This window comes from Camelus ferus, chromosome 16, assembly GCF_009834535.1.
Source record: "Camelus ferus isolate YT-003-E chromosome 16, BCGSAC_Cfer_1.0, whole genome shotgun sequence".
NCBI classification, from domain to species: Eukaryota; Metazoa; Chordata; class Mammalia; order Artiodactyla; family Camelidae; genus Camelus; species Camelus ferus.
The window spans coordinates 849336-864626 of NC_045711.1; the positions used below are offsets into that span (position 1 = coordinate 849336).

The 15291-nt window shown below is 35.2% G+C and overlaps 1 protein-coding gene across 4 annotated transcripts in view; it reads left to right on the top strand.

Moving 5' to 3' along the window:
- The window catches only part of ANKFY1 (ankyrin repeat and FYVE domain containing 1), a 72655-nt gene that overhangs the window by 14833 nt on the left and 42531 nt on the right, over positions 1-15291 (top strand). For 2 of the 4 annotated variants that reach the window (XM_006172523.3, XM_032497952.1), the window contains exon 3: positions 4349-4467. The exons of 1 other annotated variant lie outside the window; for it this stretch is intronic. In XM_006172523.3, the coding sequence (XP_006172585.2) occupies positions 4349-4467 (119 nt within the window). Of the gene's footprint in view, positions 1-4348; positions 4468-14757; positions 14861-15291 lie in introns of those variants that run through there. One more of the 4 variants, XM_032497953.1, reaches the window with a different exon arrangement.

Consider the following 15291-nt stretch of genomic DNA (forward strand, 5'->3'; position numbering starts at 1 on the left):
GTTATTAAGTGAATTTTGAGGTAAATTTTAAAGGCTGAGTAGGATTTAATAATAAAGTCAGTGATATTACTAGTAGAGAGAGTGGCTGAAACATGGGAACATGTGGAAGATTTAGAGGACAGTGAGGGGCCATGTTAGGGTACATGTCCATGTAGGGGAGCACTGAGAGAGGTGGGAAAGGTAGGATGATTGCATTGGGATGCCAAGGTGAGGAATTTGGACTTGATCCTCTAGGAAGTGTGGAACAGTGTTTTTTTTTTTTTTTTTTTTTTGAGTTATAGGACTGTCATAATCAAAGTGGTGTTTTAGGGAGATTAACCTGGTAACATCATACAAGTGAAGTTATAAAGAGACGAGAGCAGCTTGGATGTTGTTGCAAACAGTTCGGACCAGAACTGGTGGAGGACTGACCTGGGGTGATAGCAGTGGATGTGGAAAAGAAACATGGTCATTAATATGCATGAAAGGGAGGATTTGGCTACTGGGGAGAAGGATGATTGGACTAGATAAGAGTTAGTAAAATTCCAAAATAAATTAGGACATTTAAAATAGATCAAAATCCAGAACTGCTGTCTACTGTTGTAATCATTTCTAAAAGAAAAGAAAAAAATATCAAAAGAATAGGAAGTATATACTCTGAGTAAAGGACAGCCTTTTCTTTAAATCAAATAGGTATAGCTACTTGTGAAATATAGTTCATTGTCTCTTTTTGTCCTCCTCTTTTTTTCCCCATGGACAAGTGAAAACTTTGTTTCCACTGGTCCCAGGAAGCCTGCTGTGTTTGTTACAGACACATCTCTCCCACTGTCCAAGGCTCTTCCCCGTTAGGATTCCCATTGTTTACTTTCTCAAATAGTTAACAGTCGATTGCGTTCATTATACTGTGGTCCTTCTAGGAGATGGTGGGAATGAGACTGCGCAGTTTTCTCTTCTGGCCGTTTTTTACCTCTCAGCTATGGTATGATCCCGTGGTTCTGGTGAATTGATGATCAGTTAGGGCATGGAGACTTCAGATAGGACTTAGCTTTTGAGATGGAATAACTGAAATTGGAATATCAATTTCTAAAGCAGATGCTCTTTGTTGCATAAAATACCTTTGTTCCATGAATGTGCATTTTGCTAAAGAATTTAAATAGTATTTTTATGTGAATTTCAGTAACTGGAGTAATTGAAGACTCAGTGTTAAAATTTTTAAATTGAGCAATGTGGAAGAAATTAGTATGTTTCTTTTATTTTTACTTAAAATCAGGAGAAGGATTTTGTACCATAAGATAGTTTAAAATGATGGTTATATGTAGTTATTTACTACATTCATTCTTTTAACAACCAAACTTACAATTTTTCCTATTAACGCACTTGATTGAGACACTAGCAAGAAGCTCCCTGTTAATGCTTCATCTCCAGTAATACCCTAGTATCCATGTTTTAAAAAGAAACGTCTTTAATTGACTAGAATGAACTTCTAAAAAAAATTGCTAGCCTCCTAATTGTTTCTGGATAGAGTCCTCATAGACTTGACCCGTCCAATTTTCCAGTTTTGAATTGTATTTTTTTTCTTTTATTGGGGGGTGGGTGGGTAATTAGATTTATTTATTTATCTATTTTTTAATAGAGATGCTGGGGATTGAACCCAGGACCTTGTGCACACTAAACATGAATGCTACCACTGAGCTACACCTTCCCCCCTTTAAACTGTATTTTGAAAACTGTTATTATTAGAAATTATTAGTGAAATCCTTGTCTTTATTTCCCTTTGGGTTGTTAGACTACAAAAGAGAAAACATTTTGACTTGACATTTGTGAATGTGGTAAGAATTTTACAGGAACGTTCATTTATATAATTTTGTGGCTAAAGTCAAACTTGTGGCAGAAAGAGTAAACAGTAAATACTCATTTAAGTTTTTAAAATTTGATACCTTATAAGTAAATTTAGAGTTTTAAAATTATTTGTGCTTTGTAAATAGCCAGCTTCCTGTTTTCATTAAATTTTTAAATCTCATCATAGGATATGATATGAGACTAGAGTTTTATGTTCTGCTTTAAATGGGGTATTTTATTTATTTATTATTAATTTATCTTATTTATTTATTAATAGTATTCTGTGTTAACAGTATTTTCTCTTTTTTTTTTTTATTGAAATGTAATTGATTTACAATGTGAGTTTCAGGTGTATAGCAAAACGATTCAGTTATATTATATACACACACACACACATATATTTTCAGATTCTTTTCCACTGTAGCTTATTATAAGAAATTGAATATAGTTCCGTGTACTATACAGTAGGTCCTTATTGTTTATCTATTTTATATATAGTAGTGTGTATCTGTTAATCCCAAACTCCTAATATATCCCTCCCCTACCTTTCCCCTTTGGTAACCATAGTTTGTTTTCTGTGTCTGTGAGTCTATTTCTGGTTTGTAAATAAAATTTGTATCTTTTTTTTTTTTTAGATTCCACATATAAGTGATATCATATGTTATTTGTCTTTCTCTTACTTCACTTAATATGATAATCTCTAGGTCCATCCATGTTACAGCAAATGGCATTATTTCATTCCTTTTTATGGCTGAGTAATATTCCTGTGTGTGTGTGTGTGTGTGTGTGTGTGTGTGTGTGTGTGTGTGTGTGTAATATAACTGAATCGTTTTGCTATACACACAAACACACATACACACACAACATCTTCTTTATCCATTCATCTGTCAGTGGACATTTAGGTTGTTTCCATGTCTTGGCTGTTGTAAATAGTGCTTCTGTGAACATTGGGGTGCATGTGTCTTTCTGAATTAGAGTTTTCTCTGGATATATGCCCAGGAGTGGGATTGCTAGATCATATGGTAAGTCTATTTTTAGTTTTTTAAGGAACCTCTATACTGTCCTTCATAGTGGCTGCACCAATTTACATTCCTACCAACAGTGCAGGAGGGTTCCTTTTTCTTCGCACACTGTCCAGCATTTATTATTTGTAGACTTTTTAATGATGGCCATTCTGACTGGTGTGAGGTAATACCTCATTGTGGTTTTGATTGGCATTTCTCTGATAATTAACGATATTGAGCATCTTTTAATGTGCCTGTTGGCCATATGGATGACTTCTTTGGAGAAATGTCTGTTTATGCCTTCTGCCCATGTTTTGATTGGGTTAACAGTATTTTCTAATAATTTGTAATAATAAGTACCCTGTTATTCTTTTGATCTAACATAGTAAGTTGTACCTTGGTTACTTCTTTAATAGAACTAGAACTGTTGATACACATACTTAATTATAAAGTATATTCTAGACAATGCTTTTGTGGAGTAAAATGTGTCTGCATCAAGCATTATATGAAAACAAGATTCTGTTTGGATCTCCTTTGAAGTGGATGAGTTAATTCATGTAATAGGTTTTTTTTCTTCCTTCCTACCTTTTTTCTTTCATTCATTCTTTCTTTCTTTCTGTTATAGTTTTTCTATATTTAGTTTATAAAGGCTTTCCAACCTAACAAATTATTTTAAAGGGGAATATGAAAATTAAAAAAAAACATACAAATACGAGCAGGATGATGATGATTGGTGACTGTGGACTGCTGCCAGAATAGCCATATGGCACGTGCTTATGTCAGCCCGGTGGGTCATCCTTACGTTTTTGTTAACTGGCCAGATGCTTTCCTCCTTTAGCATTTGACATTTCAGAGTTAAATATACGTAACTATTTGGAAAGTTCTTTTCGTATGTGGTATGTCATACATATGGAAACATGTTTAAAAAAAGATTTCTTTCATGTCTTTATAAATGGCTGAGTAAAAAATGGCCAATAATAGGTCTGAATGTTTCTGGTGAGAATGGAAGTCTGAATACCGGGTTTCCTATTCTTGACTGCTTTGTCAAAGCTAGTTTGTTCATAGTTTTTTGTTTAACTTTGGAGCATCAATATAGTATGGAGCGTAGCTGCATTGTAGTCTCAGAGCTGTCATCTTTAAGCTTTCTCTCTCTCCCTGATGATTTATCTTGATTTTTTTCCTGCATTAAACCTCTTCTACTTTTTATACAAATATTAATCATCCTATGTAACTTGTACGTTCACCGCCATAGAAGTGACATTAGGGAATGTCTTTGAAAGCAAGACATCCCATGTGAACTAAAGCTAGAAGTTAGAAATAGAAAACATGTGTAGCAACATGTCATAAATATGACCCATCAGAATTCAGTGCTAAGATAGAGAATTAATTTTGCTGTGATTTTTTTTTTCTTTGCAGATGTATGTTGGTTCAGTCAATTCTCATATATTTATCAGCTGTTGAATCCTAACTATACCTAGTTGTGATGACATTTTTCTTTTTATATCTGTGGGTATTTTCTTCATCAGTGATCTGAAGATAAAGGTTGGGGGCAGGCACATCAATGCTCACAAGTTTGTCCTGGCGGCCCGCAGTGACAGCTGGAGTCTGGCCAGTTTGTCTTCCACCGAGGAGCTGGACCTGTCAGGTGAGCCTCTGACCAGTTCGGGACTCAAAACTCCCAGCACAAGAGGACTTGGCAGAAGGTTATGGTGTGTCATTTTGAAATATTTGTGGTTTAATGAAAGTAGAATACTTTTCTTATCAATTGATGGTGACCATAAACTAGTTAAATAATTAGTGAATCAATAAGGTGTAGTTTTTGGATACTTTTGTTTAATGTATGACCAATAAGTCATAAATATCTGAGGATCTACAATGTTCTTTTAATGTATAAAATATGAGTATCTGTCCAGAAACTCTTTTCATGTAATAGTATATTATAAATATAGGAGCATGTATAGAAAAACATTTTTCTTTTACTCCAGGAAAAAGTCCTGCTGTTCAGTTGCTTAAAAATTAATCATAACTGCCAAAGTACTTTTCCTGGTCTTTAAGAACTGAATTCAGAAGTAACAGTTACTCCAAAGAATATAAATATTCTGTCTTTAACATCAAAGGATGACCATCAGTCTTCAAAATTTGAATAGGTGCATTGAGCTATTTAATGTTTTTATTTAATTGTTTTATGCCACAATATGCAGTGTAGAACTTGGGTAAATATAGTGGTTACATAGACATAAAAGCATCATTTTCAAAAGTTGGTTTCAAAATTGCATTTTCATTTAGTACTTGCCTAACTACTGCTTAAAAATAAAAAAGCAGATTTTAAATTTAATTCTGCTATTAATAGTCAGAGAATTATAACACATGGTAAGGAGCGTACCCAGGAATTAAGATATGAGTTACGTGCAGAAGTGATTGGCTGTGTGAAAAGTCTGCTGAATTATGTCTTTGTTCAAAAGGTTTGCCAGTTCAGAAGGTACTGTTTCCTATGTGCAGTGCTAGGAACTGCTGAGCTATAACACCGTCCTTGCCATACAGAGCTCATTCTGTATTGGAGGAAATGGACTAATGAATCATTTAAGGGCAGGGTTATATATGCAGTGGTATAATTGCTTGATGTCTAAAGTACAGAAGAGACTAACTTGGGCTGGTAAGGAAGGTGTCGGTGACTAACACCCGAGCAGTGTTGCCCAGGTTAAGTAGGCATTTATCTCAAGAATTTAGGGGAGTAGGTGTCTGATGCTTCTCCACTGTGAGTGAACTCTGTCTCTTTATGATCATTTCCAGGGTTTAACCTGAGGTCCATAATTCATAGTTGTAAACACTAATATAAAACATGCATATATATATGTGCATGTGCATCATGCATATAACTAAAACATCTACTTCGGAAACAGTCGTTATTGGAAGGGCGCCAGTCTATGTGATTGAAATCTCTGAGCAGAGTTTTTCTGTTTTAGAAGTGTAATCTTTTGAAGTCATATTTTTGACCCCAGATAATAGAACTATAGATAATGTTTAAAACCCATTAGATCATGAGGTATTCTTCATAGAATGCATAATAGGATTTTGATTACATGAACAGATAGTTTTCAGAGACTAGAAGAGATAATAAAATGTTGCAAATATTGAACTTTATTAGAAAAAAGTTTAGAATAAGTTACCATCTTTTGATACTTACAGTAGCAAAAATTGATCCCAGTAGTTGTGAGGCTCATGAAATTGACACTTGCACATTGCCAGTCACATGGTAAATGGGTATGATGGTTTTAGAAAGCAGTTAGGCAGCTGAACTAAAAAGTTTTACTTTATTTTTTACCTTATCATCTGACTTCTGCTCAGATGGATTCTGTGATAGGTAATTTAGACAGCATAGGTGTTTATCATAGTTTTATGTATAATTGTGAAATATTGAATACAACCAACATGAATGAGGCGGAAAAATGAAATGTGACTGCTCCTCAGAACAAACAAAATTACATAAGAACACAGAAAATTGCATTAATGTATTTAAAAGCTTAATTTAAATACTGAACTTAAAATTTTGCTTTTACTTTGTTCATTCTTTTTAGTTTTTTTCTTTTTTAAGGGGGAGGTGATTAGATTTATTTATTTGTTTATTTTTAGAGGCGGTACTGGGGATTGAACCCAGGTTCCTGTGCATGTCAAGCACGCTCTCTACCACTTGAGCTATACCTTCTCCCTTTACTTTTTTTTTTTTAGTACATTGTAACATTTAAGAGCTGCTTTAACATGTGACTATCTGACCATAAGATCGCATTACTGGGAATCAGGAGTTTCTAGAGTTTAGGAAAGTATAATGTTACTGCCTTTAAATGTCCCAGGACATACCTCCTTTTGTAAATAATCAACATAGTTTGATCCCTGCTGTAAGGTTTGCTTTCAGGAGTGAGCGGCTGCAGGGCCAGTGTTTTTTGTGGCTTTGGGAGACCAGGCGCTTACTGACATAGCTGTCTTTACTTCCCCTTACAAAGTTTATTTTTGGAGTGTGTCATAGGAGAGGGTTCCAAGGAGGTGGTGGCACCTGTGGACCTGTTCATGTTTGTGTGTTTTGCCCAGCAGTCCTGCTGCATTGCCTGGTAGATGTGGGTGTGAGTGCCTAAATCTGGGGTTGTAGCAGCTGAAACTGCCTTTAAGAAGCCTGTGTGTCATGTGATACCTGGAAGCACCACCACTCTGGCCAGCCAGCAGTTGAGGGAGATTGGAAATAGGCTCTCGTAAACAAGTATATAAATAGCGTAAAAGCTGTGTTCTAAATGGTTGAACCTTTTCCACTCTAATGGAGTTAGTAAAATCATTTCATGAATTTATTGGTGTTTTGTTTCTTCAGTATTATTCCATTCATATCACAAATGCTAAGTGGCAGGCACTTTTCAAGGTGCTAAGGATATGGTAGTGAACAAAATTACATTCCTATTTGCATGGAACTTATATTCTTAGATTGACAGCCTAAGCCTCACATTTTCTTTCTTTCTTTTTTTTGGAGGGGGCAGGGGGAGCAGTTAGGTTTATTTGTTAGTTTGTTTGTTGTTTATTTAATGGCGGTACTAGGGATTGATCCCTGGACCTCGTGCATGCTAGGCATGCATTCTACCACTGAGCTATCCCCTCCCCTCCCATTTTCTTTTGAAGTTCTTGTGTAATATTTCTTAAAATTCAGAACAGGTACAACTTAAATTTTGTTAATTATATAAAAATTTTAGCACATATTGATGAAGATACAGTAGGCATTGTATACCAAGTATTTAAAACTTATTTGGATATGTGAAAATTTTCTTAAATCATGCCTTGTTCAAAAAAAATAAAATGTTTTGTGCCTGATATGATATAGAGACACAGGCACAATTGCTTCTGTAGGATTCTTGCCATAAATGCATAACCTCAGTCTAATATGAGAAAGCATCAGACTAACCCAAATTGAGGAACATTCCAGGGAATGACTGTTTTGTGTTACTCAAATAGGTAAGGTCATGAAAAACCAGATAAGCTTTAGGAACTGTTACAGATTGGAGGAAACTAAGGAGACATGAAAACTAAATGCAATGTGGAATCTTCAGTTGGATTCTGGACCATAGAAAGGACATTATTGGGAAAACTGGCAAAATTTGTTAAGATCTGTAATTAGTTAATAGTATTGTATCAGTCCTAATCACCTGGTTTTAATAATTGTACTGTAGTTCTGTAAGATGGTAACTAATACTAGGGGAAGGTGAGTAAAGGGTATATGGGAACTTTCTACAGCTGTTCTGTAAGTCTGAAATTGTTTCAAAATATAAAGATAAAAATATAAATTTGCTTTTTGTTTATTGATTATGTTAAGTTTACAGATAAGTTTAAAGATTTTGACTGATCAACTGGGAAGAGAAAGAATGTAACTTAGTTCAACACAGTGTGACAAATCTTGATGCTGGAAGGAGAGCAGGATACTTGTCTGTGAAGCAGAGCAGTTTGCTTCCTGCTAAATGACTTGTTTATAGCCTCTCTATAGCACCTTAGCAATAGCAGCCGACACCGAGAGGCTCCAGTGCATTAGAATGGCTGTTTTGAAGCTGGTTTCTTGTATGCTTTCTCCAGCAAAGATCTTGTGGTTTCCTGGCATGAGAGTTTATGGTGAGTCACGCAGCTTTCCTGGAATGTATCCTGGGTCCTGTCAAGCCATTCCAAAGAACAGAACACATCTTCCTTCCCTCCTTTTCAGTCCAGTAGGGAAAAATATGCACTGAAGCACAGACCTGGGAGGCTGCATTGTGCAGTGGAAGGAGCCCAGGTTTCCAGGCTGTGGGCTCAGGTGCACGGAAGTGCTACAGCAAGCTCACAGGGATAGAGATACTTTACATTTTCAAAAGAAACAGCAGTGTCTGTTGGGTACCATGTGAAGCACCAGCTCAAGGTTGTTCAATTTAAGTATTAGATCATGTTGTGTACCTTTTGATGATGTCCATCGTAGTTTTAAATGTGTCCATATATTATTTGATATTCCTCCCAGTTCTCCTCTTAAGTGTGGGATGACTGAATTTGTGGTAGAAATAACATGTTACTTCAGCAGTAGGTGCTTAGAAGGCATCGTGATCTCCTCCTTGCTCTGTCTTTTGGATTGCTCACTTTAGAAGTTAGCAGCTGTGTCATGAGGACACACAAACAGCCTTGTTGCCTCCTGCTAACAGCTAAGGCCCTCTCCCAGAGATTTTCTTAGAGCTTCAAAAAATCTGTTTTATCTGTGGTCATATTCTCTTACTCAATCCTCACATAGCTTTTGTGCTTTTTTCTCTAATCTTTAGTTATGCTAAATTTGTCTGTGTGTTGGTTTAAAATAGTCTGTTTTAATAATAATCGTAGTGAATTTTTGTATAGCAGTTACTGTGTGGTGGTAGTTTACAGGTATTAACTCATTTATCTTTAGAATAACACTTTGAGGTAAGTCCTCTTGTTTACTCCCATCTTATGCATGAGGACACAGTGAAGCAATATTAAATAACTCCCTCAAGGTCACACAGTAGTAAGTGTCTGAGCTGGGGTTTGAACCCGGTCAATTGGTGCAGAATCCATGTCATTAATCACAGTGCTGTTCTGCCTCCCCCTTTAGGTTTCTTTTTCTTCCAGCTTTATCGAGATATAAAGGAAGTGAAATAAACTGCCCACATTAAAAAATGTGCAGTTCGATTAGTTTTGACATAACTGAAACCATCACCACATGGAATAACAAACATTTTTATCTCCCTAAAAGTTTCCTCCTGGCTATTTTTATTCCAGCCACATCCCCAGGCAACTACTGATTTGCTTTCACTCATTGTAGAGTAGTTTGCATTTTCTAGACTTAATCATAGAGCATGTAGACTCTTTTTTGTCTGGCTTCATTCATGCAGCATAAAGATTCTGAGATTCACCCAAAATCTCAGTATGCTGTGGTTTCAGTTGTTCATTCCTTATTGCTGAGTAGTATTCCATGTATTAATATACCACAATTTGTTTTTTCCTTTACCTACTGATGGACATTTGTGCTCCATTCAGTTTTTTGCTGTCACACATAAAATTACTATGCTCAGTTGTGTATGTCTTTGTGTAAACATGTTCTTGTTTCTCTTCGGTAAATGTTTAGAGGTGACTATTTAATGTTAAGAAACTACAAAACTGTTTTCCATAATGGATGTAACATTAGTAGTGTGTGTAAGAGTTCCAGTGGCTGCACATTCTCACTGACATGTGATATGGTTTTTTGGGTTTTGTTTATATATTAGCCAATCTAGTGGGTGCAGAGTTCATTGTGGTTTTATTTTGCATCCTCTGATGAATAATGTTGAGCATTGTTTTATGTGTTATTGACCGTTTGTGTTATCTTTTGTGAAGTGTCTGTTCACATTCTTTGCCCTTTTAAAAATTGGATTGTCGTCTTAGTTTTGAATTTTAAGAAATCTGTATATAATCTGAGTACAAGTGGTTTGTCTGAAAGTGAGCATTCTTGCCTTGTTCCTGATTTCACTGGGAAACGATGAGATCTTTAATTGTTCTATAAACAGATGTTAGTTTTAGGTGTTTTGTAGCTGTACTTTATCAATTTGAATATTCCTAGTGTTTTTTGAGAAGGTTTATGAACTGATTTTGAATTTTATTTCTTTCTTTTGTATCTTATTGAAATGATTATATAGTTTTTCTTTATTCTAATAAAGTGAATTATATTGATTTTTTTCAAACGTTAAACTGTCCTTGCATTCCTGGGAAAGCCCTACATGCTCATTATATATTGTCCTTTTTATATATATTGTTGGATCCTGTTTGCTAATATTTCATTAAAGATTTTTACATCAGTAATCATGAGGAATATTGGTATGTAATTTTCTTTTTTTGTAATGTCTTTGTCAGATTTTTCTGTTAGGGTTATATAGGCTTCATAAAATGAGTTTGGGAGTGATCCCTCATTCTCTGTTTTCTGAAAGTTTGTATGCTTTCTTGAATATTTGACAGAATTCATCATTGACATCATCTGAGTCTGGGAGTTTCCTTTTTGGGAAATTTTTTGATAAATTTCTTTAATAGATACAAAGATACTCAAGTTTTTTTCTTTCGTGTCAGTTTTTGCAAGTTGTATTTTTCAGAAATGTGTCCATTTCATCTAAATTGTAGAATTTGCTGGTATAAGGTTGTGTATAATTTTCTCTTATTATTCTTTTAATGTCTGTAGCAGTAACTCCTTTTTCATTCCTGGTATTAGTGATTTATATTTTCTCTCTTTTACTTCTGATCAGTCCAGATAGACATTTGTCAATTTTATTGATCTTTTCAAATAATCAACTTTTGGCTTTATTAATTTTCTCTACTGCTTGTTTTCTGTATTACTGATTTCTGCCTTTATCTTCCTTCTGCTTGCTTTGGATTTTTTTTTTTTCAAGTTTCTAAAAGTGGAACCTTAGGTAATTTATTTTAGATACTATTTTCTAACGTAAGGACTTAAAGCTCTAAGCTTCTCTCTAAGCACTGCTCTAGCTGCATTCCTGCAAACTTTGATACGTTGTATTTTCATTGTCATTTAGTTAAGGATGTATTCTAATTTTCCTTTTGATTTATTCTTTGACCCATGAATTATTTAGAAAAATGTTGCTTAATTTCTAGATATTTGGGGTTTTCCTGGATATTTCATTCTTACTAGTTTCTAATTTAATTCTGTTGTCAGAGAACACATTTTATATGATTTTGTGCCTTTTAAATTTATTGAGACTTATTGCTCAGCACCTGGTCTGTCCTGGTGAATATATGTACACTCGAAAAGAAGGTATATTCTGCAGTTGTTGGATGTAGTGTTCTTTAAATGTCAGTTAGATCAAGGTATTTGATAATGTTTTTCAGACTTTCTATAAATTTTCTTTTTATGTCTAGTTCTATAAGTTCCTTAAAGGTGGGTGTTAACATCTCCTATAATTTCAGAACTCTTAAGTTCTCTCTTTAATTGTAATTGTCAGTTTTTGCTTCATATATTTTGTGCCTTTGTCATTATACTCATATACATTTCCAATTATTATTACTTCCTGATGAATAGTGGCTTTTATCATACTGAAATAATTTTTATATCTAGTAAAACTCTATGTCTTGAAGTCTACTTTATCTGATATTAAATAGTCACTCCAAACTTCTTATGCTTACTATTTGTATGGTATATCTTTTTCTATTTGTTTACTTTCAACTTATCTGTGTCTTTATATTTAAAGTGTGTCCCTTAGGCAACATATACTGAAGTCTTAACTTTTTATCTATTCTCTTTAACTGAAGTGTTTAGACCATAAATATGTAATGTGATTATTTTAATGACAAAGGCTACTATTTTATTTGTTTTCTGTCAGTTCCTTCTTTTTTCCCTTTGTTCTCATTTTCTTGCCTTTTGGGTAATTTGAGTATTTAATATTTCATTTGAGTGTGTCTGTTAACTTTTGGGCTTTATCTCTATGCCTTGTTTAGTGGTTGATCTAGGGTGAAGTTCTTCAACCTCAGTGCTATTGATATTTTGGGCTAGATAATTCTTTGCTGTGGGAGCTGTCCTGTGCATTATAGGATATCTAGCAGTATTCCTGACCTCTCCCCACTCAGTGCCAATAGCACGCCCCCCAGTTTTGATTGCCAAAAATATTTCCAGACATTGCCAGATGTCCCTTGAGGGCAAAATTGGCCCTAGTTGAGAACCACTGCTCTAGGGATTACAGGATATATGTATAACCTGTTAACAACTTTACTTATCTCATATAAGTAGAATAATAAAGTATGTCTGCTTGTGACTAGTTTATTTTACTTAACATGATGATCTCAAAGTTCATTCATTTTTGTAGGATGTGTCAGAATTCCCTTACTTTTTAGGGCTGAATAGTATTCCACTGTATGTATCCATATTTGGTTTATACTGACACCCACTTATGGCCATTTGGGTTTCTTGTACCTCTTGGCTATTGTAAATAATGCTGCGGTGAATATTGGTGTACAAATCTCTCTTTAAGATCCTGCTTTCAGTTCTTTCGGATATATACCCAGAAGTGGAATTGCTGGGTCATATAGTAATTCTATTTTTAGTTTTTGGAGAAACTATTTTCCACAGGGACTGCACCATTTTATATTTCCACCAACAGCATACAAGGGTTCCAGTTTCTCCACATCCTCACCAACACTTACTGTTTTCTGTTTTGTTTTGCTGTTGATAGGGGTTATTCTAGTGCCTGTGAAGTAATGAAGAGTTGTTTTTTAGTTCGTAGCAGTTTGCTGATATGTCTAAATACAAGTGTCTTCTTGTTTGGATGGAGTACTATGATCCTGAATCTAAAAACTTATATGTCTGTCACCAAATTAGGAAAATTCTTGACCATTATTTCTTCAAGTATTTTTCTTTCTTGATCTCTTTTTCTCTCCTTCTGAGACTCCAATGACACATAAACTAGACCTTTTGTTACTACCCAATACATCTCTGAGGCTCTCTTCCCTCCCGCCCCCAATCTTTTTCCTCTGTGTTCTTCAGATAGGATAAATTCTATTGCTCTGTCTTCAAGTTGACTTTTTCCACTGCGATTTTCATTCTGCTCTTGAGCCCATTGAGTGAGTTTTTATTACATGTATATTGTATTTTTCATTTCTATAATTTCTCTTTGTTCTTTTTTATAGTTTAGATGCTGAAATTTTTTATCTTTTGACTTCAAGTGTTTTCCTTTACTTTTGGAGCATAATTATACTAGATGTTTTCAAATCTTTGATAAAGCAGTTCAATATCTGGGTCATCTTGAAGTTGGAATATGTTGATTGTCTTTCCCTTGAAAAATGGTCATATTTTCCAAATATTTCTCTGTTTGAAATGATTTTGGTTTGTATCCTGGACATCACCTTCATGTTGTTTAGACTCTGGGTCCTGTGTCATCCTTTGGAAAATGCTAAATCTCCTTAGGTTCAGATTGCAGGTTCTGTTTCACTTTCTGTGGGTAGTGGTTCAAATATCGCTTCAGTTCTTAAAGCTGGGCTGGGACTCTTCCATGCGTGGTTGGCTCAGAGGTGATCCTGAGGCCTGTGTGGCTTCATACACAGGATTAGGGGATCTCCTCCGGCCCTCCTAGCTCTGGGATTCTCCCCTTACCCTTCCGTCCCCTTAGGGCTCCCTTTCCTGGTTCATCTGGCCAGAAAGATGGAGTTTTTATTGGAGTCTTAGGCATCCCCATGGCCACCACAGGAGAGTTGCTCCTGGACAGGTCTACCCTCAGGGCAAAGCCATGAAGAGAAAAAAAATCAAGAAGCTCATCCAGTGCGATTACTTCAAGATTTGCTTTCCCCTGTAGTTCTATTTTCTGCGTAGAGTTTTTAGCTATAATCAGTTAAAATAGGACGGGTTGTCACACTGCCATAACAAAACTAGACCCTCTATCATTTTACTCTTTTTTGACAGGGCTTGGGGTGGTTTTTTTTTTGTTTTCCCCAAGAAGTTGTATTTAAAGGTACATCCTTAAATTGGCTAAAGAGGATGTTTTTACTGATAAAATATGCAGCATATCATGATTTTTAAATTTTATGAATCAAAAACTTTTCTGTAAAATAGATGAAGAGAAAATAGTTGGAAACTCAAAGACAACTGAACCAGTCATAGTAGGAAATTCAAAGCACTTTTCTCAGTTTTGACAGATGGAATAGAGGATTTAAGTAACAAAATTTCCTCAGTATGCTTCACTTACTGGTTAATTGTGTACAGATAAGTTTATTCCCATTCTTTCCAAATGTCTTATAAAACATTTATTTAAAATGAAATCAAAACAGCAACAAAAAAAACTAGATCAAATAGAAAATCTCAAATTCGCCAAAGCGTGACTTTACACATCCTGGACTATAGTGCAGTTTGAAGTTTGGGTGTAATTTTTCTTTTCATCCTCCCAGTCACAGATTTTTTTTTTTTTTTTTTCACCAGCTTGAGTGCTGGGCCTGCTGAGGGGGTGACGGCCTTCTAGTAGCAAGCATACCCAATGCAGGTCATGGATGGTTTCATTTCTCACAGTCTGCTCCTTTTCAAGGTAATTCCTGATTTATGGGGTCATTTGACTTTTATAGCCACTTGCTTAAGTAGATTGGAAGGAGATAGCATGATTTGCCTAAAATTACACAGTTGGAACCATATACTCTCCTTCTGGCTCATTGTTCTCTGCCCACCTCACACAGCTGGCTGCTTAGTCTAAGTCTCTGAGACTGAGAATAAAATGGATTTATTCTCAGTGTATTTTGGAGATTAAGGGAAGAGTCAGGGCAGGAGTGGGAAAGTTTGGTGATCCCTTGAATCTTAATTTGAAAATTTGAGGGCTTCCAGGACATCCCTGCTGATGGTGGTTTTTAAGAAAACTATTTAGGTTTTGGTTTATCTGTTGTACAGGTCAAGTTTATTGGTTTGGACAATTGGGGGTACGGTTATTAAAGGAAACCAGCCAAATTTTAAAACAAAATTAAACTA